The sequence below is a fragment of the Thalassophryne amazonica genome, chromosome 13 (assembly GCF_902500255.1).
Source record: "Thalassophryne amazonica chromosome 13, fThaAma1.1, whole genome shotgun sequence".
In the NCBI taxonomy this organism is placed as follows: Eukaryota; Metazoa; Chordata; class Actinopteri; order Batrachoidiformes; family Batrachoididae; genus Thalassophryne; species Thalassophryne amazonica.
The window spans coordinates 82,093,115-82,102,663 of NC_047115.1; the positions used below are offsets into that span (position 1 = coordinate 82,093,115).

At 41.7% G+C, this 9,549-nt stretch overlaps 1 protein-coding gene across 1 annotated transcript in view; it reads right to left on the reverse strand.

The window, feature by feature from the left end:
- The window catches only part of valopa (vertebrate ancient long opsin a), a 97,959-nt gene extending 88,886 nt beyond the window's left edge, over window positions 1-9,073 (reverse strand). The window contains exon 1 of the mRNA XM_034184406.1: window positions 8,445-9,073. Within this exon, the coding sequence (XP_034040297.1) occupies window positions 8,445-8,808 (364 nt within the window). The 5' untranslated portion in view covers window positions 8,809-9,073. The remainder of the gene's footprint in view (window positions 1-8,444) is intronic.
- Between the last annotated feature and the right edge of the window lie 476 nt (window positions 9,074-9,549).

Below are 9,549 nucleotides of genomic sequence, written 5' to 3' on the forward strand. Positions count from 1 at the left end.
TCTCGGATGTGTGCCGATTCATAATTCTCGTGCCATTCAGTGTAATTCTGGCTATGTGTGACTGGCGTATTAAGATTCAAGCAAACTCTCCCCAACCAAGAACCATGGGGCAACTCACAAACATTATTCATGTTGGATTAAACCCTCTGGAGTCCAGGGTATAATTGGCTGCTTTTGACTACTTTTGGTTTTACCTTCATAATTTATCTTTAAAAAAACTGTTGACCTTGCCTTGTTTTGTATCTTTTTTTTTCAGCACTACCTCACTTATGTGACTTTACAGTTTTACTTTCATTCTGACATAGTGTATTAACACACTCAGTCACTCACCCATCTTCAACCACTTATCTGAGAGCGGGTTGCGGGGCAACAGCTCAAGCAAGTGACCCCAGACTTCCCTTTCTCTGGCCACATTGACAACCTCTGAATAGGGGATCTTGAGGTGTTCCTGGGCCAGTGTGGAGATAAAATCTCTCCACCTAGTCCTGGGTCTCCTCCTAGATGGATGTGCCTGGAACACCTCCCTAGGGAAGCGGCGATGGGGCATCCTTACCAGATGCCCAAATCACCTCAGCTGGCTCCTTTCAATGCGAAGGAGCAGCAGCTCTACTCTGAGCTCCCCACGGATGACCGAGCTTCTCACCCTATCTCTAAGGGAGACACCAGCCACCATCCTAAGGAAGCCCATTTCGGCCGCTTGGACCCACGATCTAGTTCTTTTGGTCATGTCCCAACCCTCAAGACCATAGGTGAGAGTACCCTGGAGTAGACTTTACCAGGGAGGCTGAGTAGTGTGATGCCCCCATCGATTTCTATTTAATCCACTAGATGGCGGATGCAGCCTGTGAGCTGTTGCCAGCAGCCACCATCGTGCGTAACGTTATTCCGTTTCGTCAGACATTAAATTAAATAGAAATCTATGGTGTGCTAACTTAAACTTGGGTTAAAGTGATCTGAAAATACCATTTTGTGCAGTGTTTAGGTGCAGCGACAAGCTGACAAAGGATTGTCAGCTGGTTAAATAAATAAGTAATAAATTGTGGAGTGAGCTTTCATAGGTGTGTATTATGTGTAATATAAATTATGTGGGGAAATGACTGAAATTTCCAGAAAAAAAAGCTTACAAAATGATTTATTTTTGAGTCGATCTGCATTCTGTTATTTTTTGTGTCGATCTGTATAGAGGAGGGTTTTCTTTCACCAAAACATATCTAGCTTTGTATCTCAGATGTACCTTCTGTCAAATTATAGCTGAATTTTCAGGTCTTCTTTTGAATAAAACCCTCCTCTGTACCACTTCATCATGAAGCTGTATAATGCACAATTTCTCCAATCACAGCTGCAGAAGCCTGTAACTTCTTCTCTGGGGGTCTTTGTGGCTTTCCTCACTCTTCTCCTTCTTGCACAGTCACCCTGTATTTGAGAACTATCTACTCCACAGATTTACCATAGAGTGTCATACTGTTTGTATTTCTTCATAACTGATGTAAATAAAGTCCAAGACATATTCAGTGACTTGGAAATGTTCATGTATCCATCCCCTGACTTGTCTGAAGAAAACTGGCAATTAAACCGACTATTTACTTTTTTCATCTCTAATTCTTTGAATAATACCCTGGTATGTGTGAATGAACAAAAGGTTTTAGGAGGCAAATGGCTTTTCAGGTGCATTTGTGCTTGCTTGCCTCTACTGGTGGTTGGCTCTCTCTGCAGTATTGTATCACTTCCTGTTCCGGAGCACAGCAGTGTTTTTCTGTATCTGTTAGCTGTTTAATCTGCGCAGTTAGATTGATCTAGTTATCTAGATTACGATTTGTTTCCCAGTGTAATCTTTACGTGCCTTAACTAAAGCACTCCTTCTGCTGAATCACCTCTAAATTATTTACACATTATTCAATTTGCGTGTTTTTAGGAATCCGCTAGCTTAGCGTAGCTACTAGCTCTTAGCCGATTTAGCATGGCGGCTTCTCCTGTCTCTCCCGCACTTTTCTGCTCTGGGTGTGAAATGTTTAGTTATTCCTCGGCCTCCTTTAGCAGTAACGGTACTTGTAATAAGTGTAGCTTATTCGTAGCTTTGGAGGCCAGGCTGGGCGAATTGGAGACTCGGCTCCGCACCGTGGAAAATTCTACAGCTAGCCAGCCCCTGTAGTCAGTGCGGAACCAAGGTAGCTTAGCCGCCGTTAGTTACCCCCTGGCAGATCCCGAGCAGCCGGGAAAGCAGGCCGACTGGGTGACTGTGAGGAGGAAGCGTAGCCCTAAACAGAAGCCCCGTGTACACCGCCAACCCGTTCACATCTCTAACCGTTTTCCCCACTCGACGACACACCCGCCGAGGATCAAACTCTGGTTATTGGCGACTCTGTTTTGCGAAATGTGAAGTTAGCGACACCAGCAACCATAGTCAATTGTCTTCCGGGGGCCAGAGCAGGCGACATTGAAGGAAATTTGAAACTGCTGGCTAAGGCTAAGCGTAAATTTGGTAAGATTGTAATTCACGTCGGCAGTAATAACACCCGGTTACGCCAATCGGAGGTCACTAAAATTAACATTAAATCGGTGTGTAACTTTGCAAAAACAATGTCGGACTCTGTAGTTTTCTCTGGGCCCCTCCCCAATCAGACCGGGAGTGACATGTTTAGCCGCATGTTCTCCTTGAATTGCTGGCTGTCTGAGTGGTGTCCAAAAAATGAGGTGGGCTTCATAGATAATTGGCAAAGCTTCTGGGGAAAACCTGGTCTTGTTAGGAGAGACGGCATCCATCCCACTTTGGATGGAGCAGCTCTCATTTCTAGAAATCTGGCCAATTTTCTTAAATCCTCCAAACCGTGACTATCCAGGGTTGGGACCAGGAAGCAGAGTTGTAGTCTTACACACCTCTCTGCAGCTTCTCTCCCCCTGCCATCCCCTCATTACCCCATCCCCGTAGAGACAGTGCTTGCTCCCAGACCACCAATAACCAGCAAAAATCTATTTAAGCAAAAAAATTCAAAAAGAAAAAATAATATAGCACCTTCAACTGCACCACAGACTAAAACAGTTAAATGTGGTCTATTAAACATTAGGTCTCTCTCTTCTAAGTCCCTGTTGGTAAATGATATAATAATTGATCAACATATTGATTTATTCTGCCTTACAGAAACCTGGTTACAGCAGGATGAATATGTTAGTTTAAATGAGTCAACACCCCCGAGTCACACTAACTGTCAGAATGCTCGTAGCACGGGCTGGGGCGGAGGATTAGCAGCAATCTTCCATTCCAGCTTATTAATTAATCAAAAACCCAGACAGAGCTTTAATTCATTTGAAAGGTGACTCTTAGTCTTGTCCATCCAAATTGGAAGTCCCAAAAACCAGTTTTATATGTTATTATCTATCGTCCACCTGGTCGTTACTGTGAGTTTCTCTGTGAATTTTCAGACCTTTTGTCTGACTTAGTGCTTAGCTCAGGTAAGATAATTATAGTGGGCGATTTTAACATCCACACAGATGCTGAGAATGACAGCCTCAACACTGCATTTAATCTATTATTAGACTCAATTGGCTTTGCTCAAAATGTAAATGAGTCCACCCACCACTTTAATCATATCTTAGATCTTGTTCTGACTTATGGTATGGAAATTGAAGACTTAACAGTATTCCCTGAAAACTCCCTTCTGTCTGATCATTTCTTAATAACATTTAAATTTACTCTGATGGACTAACCAGCAGTGGGGAATAAGTTTCATTACACTAGACGTCTTTCAGAAAGCACTGTAACTAGGTTTAAGGATATGATTCCTTCTTTATGTTCTCTAATGCCATATATCAACACAGTGCAGAGTAGCTACCTAAACTCTGTAAGTGAGATAGAGTATCTCGTCAATAGTTTTACATCCTCATTGAAGACAACTTTGGATGCTGTAGCTCCTCTGAAAAAGAGAGCTTTAAATCAGAAGTGCCTGACTCCGTGGTATAACTCACAAACTCGCAGCTTAAAGCAGATAACCCGTAAGTTGGAGAGGAAATGGCGTCTCACTAATTTAGAAGATCTTCACTTAGCCTGGAAAAAGAGTCTGTTGCTCTATAAAAAAGCCCTCCGTAAAGCTAGGACATCTTACTACTCATCACTAATTGAAGAAAATAAGAACAACCCCAGGTTTCTTTTCAGCACTGTAGCCAGGCTGACAAAGAGTCAGAGCTCTATTGAGCCGAGTATTCCTTTAACTTTAACTAGTAATGACTTCATGACTTTCTTTGCTAATAAAATTTTAACTATTAGAGAAAAAATTACTCATAACCATCCCAAAGACATATTGTATCTTTGGCTGCTTTCAGTGATGCCAGTATTTGGTTAGACTCTTTCTCTCCGATTGTCCTGTCTGAGTTATTTTCATTAGTTACTTCATCCAAACCATCAACATATCTATTAACTTTCAACTCAACTTTCAACTTTTTTTCTTATATAGCGCCAAATCACAACAAACAGTTGCCCCAAGGCGCTCAATTAGACCCCATTCCTACCAGGCTGCTCAAGGAAGCCCTACCATTATTTAATGCTTCGATCTTAAATATGATCAATCTATCTTTATTAGTTGGCTATGTACCACAGGCTTTTAAGGTGGCAGTAATTAAACCATTACTTAAAAAGCCATCACTTGACCCAGCTATCTTAGCTAATTATAGGCCAATCTCCAACCTTCCTTTTCTCTCAAAAATTCTTGAAAGGGTAGTTGTAAAACAGCTAACTGATCATCTGCAGAGGAATGGTCTATTTGAAGAGTTTCAGTCAGGTTTTAGAATTCATCATAGTACAGAAACAGCATTAGTGAAGGTTACAAATTATCTTCTTATGGCCTCAGACAGTGGACTCATCTCTGTGCTTGTTCTGTTAGACCTCAGTGCTGCTTTTGATACTGTTGACCATAAAATTTTATTACAGAGATTAGAGCATGCCATAGGTATTGAAGGCACTGCGCTGCGGTGGTTTGAATCATATTTATCTAATAGATTACAATTTGTTCATGTAAATGGGGAATCTTCTTCACAGACTAAGGTTAATTATGGAGTTCCACAAGGTTCTGTGCTAGGACCAATTTTATTCACTTTATACATGCTTCCCTTAGGCAGTATTATTATTCATTGGCTTCCTGTTAATTCTAGAATAGAATTTAAAATTCTTCTTCTTACTTATAAGGTTTTGAATAATCAGGTCCCATCTTATCTTAGGGACCTCATAGTACCATATCACCCCAATAGAGCGCTTCGCTGTCAGACTGCAGGCTTACTTGTAGTTCCTAGGGTTTGTAAGAGTAGAATGGGAGGCAGAGCCTTCAGCTTTCAAGCTCCTCTCCTGTGGAACCAGCTCCCAATTCAGATCAGGGAGACAGACACCCTCTCTACTTTTAAGATTAGGCTTAAAACTTTCCTTTTTGCTAAAGCTTATAGTTAGGGCTGGATCAGGTGACCCTGAACCATCCCTTAGTTATGCTGCTATAGACTTAGACTGCTGGGAGGTTCCCATGATGCACTGAGTGTTTCTTTCTCTTTTTGCTCTGTATGCACCACTCTGCATTTAAATTTAATTTCTTGCACAATCTCTGTGAAGAGAAATGTAACAAGAAGATGGACTTTTTGTCCACACACACACACACACACACACACACACACACACACACACACACACACACACACACACACACACACACACACACACACACACACACACACACACACACACACACACACACACACACACACCAGGGGTGGTAGCCAAGCAGTCAAGTGTGCTTGTAGTTTCCTGGTTCAAACCCATCCCTGCCCATTCTATGACATGGAGGTTTGTAAGGAAGGGCATCCGGTGTAAAACGTGCTAAATCAACATGCAGAGCCACCTCAGAACTGCTGTGGTGAGTGAAAACAAGGGTCTCACAAAGGTACTGCAAATCAACAAAGCACATATTCTGTGCTTTATCTTTATATATTGTAAAGCAAAAAAGTTAAATATACTCAAAATGTTTGATATAACTGATGACATAAGAATAGTATAAAAAATCTTTTCACTTTACTGAATAATTTTTCTAATAAAGTGAACTTGATTGATTTGAGTTAAATCAGTTGAAAACAAGCAAAAACTGTAAATGTAAAGATGTCGCTCTATAAAAGGTAAAGAATCAGTGATTAAGTGATTAAGTTGGTTTGTATTGCTCTGTCTCTGGAGCAACATGCACTGACATTACTGCATTAAAATATATTTTAACTATTCTGTTTCAGCCAAAATGTGTTTGACAAAGACTAACCCTTAACTACACTTCAGCCTGCCATTTTCTTACCTTTTTATTATTATTATGATGATGATGATTATTATTATTATTTAATTATTTATTTGGTTTAGTGAGGCAGACTCTGATGGTTTATATTCTGGAATTACACAACAAAGATAAAATGCCATTGGTGAAATACATTTAAGACAGTAACAAATGCAATTAGAATTCTCGTGCGCACAGTTTCACACATATCATATATATATATGTGTGTGTGTGTGTGTGTGTGTGTGTGTGTGTGTGTGTGTGTGTGTGTGTGTGTGTGTGTGTGTGTGTGTGTGTGTGTGTGTGTGTGCATACATATAATTGATGTGTCTGTTCCCAGACAATGTTGGAATTGTAGAAAATGTTGTTCTGAAAGGGGAATTGGTGGAATAATCTTAAACTACTCTTGTGTGTTAAAGTGTCCTTAAAAAGAACGCAAAAAATCACTGTACTCATGTTCCAACCCCATTAAAAACACTCTTCTGTGTGTAGAATCTCCTATGAATCTTGAGTTATTAACATTGAGTTTTGTCCTTAAATTAAGTTCTATACTGTAAAATGAAAAAGCTCCAACCACGAATATATTTAACACCAGCTTCAATTAATTAAATTCTAACAGCTTGTTGTTTTGAGCACATAAACTTAAAAAAATGAGCCAAACATAACTGTGGCACTCAGGAAAGGTTGAAAAAAATGTTTTTGCATCATTGTTCATATGATGTGAAAATGATAACAGTTTTTATGTCTGTTAATTGTATTGGATTAAAAAATCTCTTTTCATATCAACCTGGATATTTTTATTTTTTATTTATTCATTCATTTATTTATTTGCGTGGAATTTCATGCCATTTCTGCTTCTAATCGAACGCTGCCAAGTCAGCCCAGCCTCCTCATTCATGGTGAAGTTTTAGGATGTGATTTTTATGGAGGGCTCCGAACACTACATGGACGCGCAACATGGAGATGTTACATTCCATCTGTCGGCGACAGTGGCGGTGCCGGGGGGGGAGGGGTTTGGGGGGCTTAAGCCCCCCCAATAATTCTGCCAATAATGTGGATAGCGACTGACATATTTGTGGATATCAACTGCAGTTTTGCGCTGACAATGTCTCAATATTACGTAACTGAGCGTGTGATGAATGTGTGTGTTTGGTGATCCACCAATGCTGAATCACCCTTCACAAACAGAATTGTCAGTTTTGCAAATAAACATTTATTTGTAAAAACCCACACACAAGTTACAAATCAGAAATGTGTGTTTGTGGATCAAATCAAATCAAATCAATTTTATTTATATAGCGCCAAATCACAACAACAGTTGCCCCAAGGCGCTTTATATTGTAAGGCAAAAGCCATACAATAATTACAGAAAAACCCCAACGGTCAAAACGACCCCCTATGAGCAAGCACTTGGCGACAGTGGGAAGGAAAAACTCCCTTTTAACAGGAAGAAACCTCCAGCAGAACCAGGCTCAGGGAGGGGCAGTCTTCTGCTGGGACTGGTTGGGGCTGAGGGGAGAGAATCAGGAAAAAGACATGCTGTGGAAGAGAGCAGAGATCAATCACTAATGATTAAATGCAGAGTGGTGCATACAGAGCAAAAAGAGAAAGAAACACTCAGTGCATCATGGGAACCCCCCAGCAGTCTAAGTCACAAAGCACGTGTACAAATCAAAGAATATTTGGGCTCGATTGTATTCAAACTTCATAAAGAATCACTTTTTTGTATATTCTCAGGCTATATCTTTTACTTACTTTTATTGAATGGTTATGACTCGGTGTTAAATTGGCAATAAATCTTTGATATAGACAATTTGTGTAAGGTTGATTCCGTGCATTGTCTTGAGCACCATTTCAATGTATTCATTTTGTATACCTATGTGCAAGTTTATTGAACTTGCAATCATTCGAAGTGATGTGTGTGTGCACTGATACCACATTTTAGAGGAACATGGGTGACTAATACATATACCTTGGTATTTATAAAGCAATTTACTATATATTGTTCATTTCGACGATATTTTGTGTAGCCCCTCCAACTTTTACCCCAGCCCCCCCTCAGCCCCCAACAAAAATTTCCTGGCGCCGCCACTGGTCGGCGATATTACAAAATTACCAACACATATACGCACAGTGGAGAGAAATAACACGTGCACCTACCAAAGAAAGTCACCGCAAACCCCTCCATGACGCAAGCCCACTTCCCAAGAAAGAAATAGCCTCTGGTGTTCGTCAGGAAACTTATGGCTCCACCGGTGAGGGACACGAGAAAGTCAGCGATGGCCAGATTAACTATTATGTAGTTCAGTGGCTGTCTGAGCTGTTTGAATTTGAAAGTGACGAACATGACGAGGAAATTCTCGCTCAGAGACAGCGAGGTCACCACAAACATCAGCACGGCCAGAATGGTAAAGTTCCACGGAGCGATGCCTCTAATGGGTCCCTTAAACGGGTCGTCGGTGCCGGACAGCTCCGCTGCAGCCGTGTGGGAGACCGCGTTCACTGACAGGCTCAAAGTGTCCATTGTGTCAGCCCAGGATCAAGAGACCCTAACCCAGTGTTTGAAACCTCTGTCTCATAATCAGCGCAAGTCCAGACGATCAGGCGCGCTGTCTGAGCCGCGGATCAGCCCGTGCGCCCTGACAGGTTTCTTTGGCAAAGTGCATATGGTCAGATCCGCGCTGGATGAAGCGCATGGTCGCGCGCACAGGAGAGAAATCCGTTAGTAATCTTGAACTATGTTGCACAGCTTCAGGTCTACCCGTGAGCGCACAGCTTTGGTGAAAATGGCGCACGGACGTTGAGGGTGCAAGTGATGCGCCGCAAATACGAAACTGGCATCTTGGAGGCGTCTTTTATAGGCGCGTGCGGGCAAGAGACGCCACGAGTACTGTTCGTGCGCTTTGCGGACAGTGTTGGTGTGTCCAGCCTTGACGCACACGCTCTGAGACCGAGCCCACTCTGTCATGTTCCACAAACCAGTTATCACAAGCAGTCAGCACGGCAGCACGCTGAGTGAAATGACAGGTGAGGTCATCTCTGATGGAACAGGCTTGAACTTGGCGCCTCTGTTGACGTCTGATATGATCGATGGATCGATTGACTCATTGTTTACCAGCTTGCATATATTTCTTGTCCCTTTTGTGCAACTTGGTTGTACATGATTTGTCTACCATCAATGAAAGAGCAGCCCGAAGGACATTCAGTCTGTGTGACTTTTTACAGAGACTTTGATCTCATGTGGCTTTTACCTGGTTAAATGAAG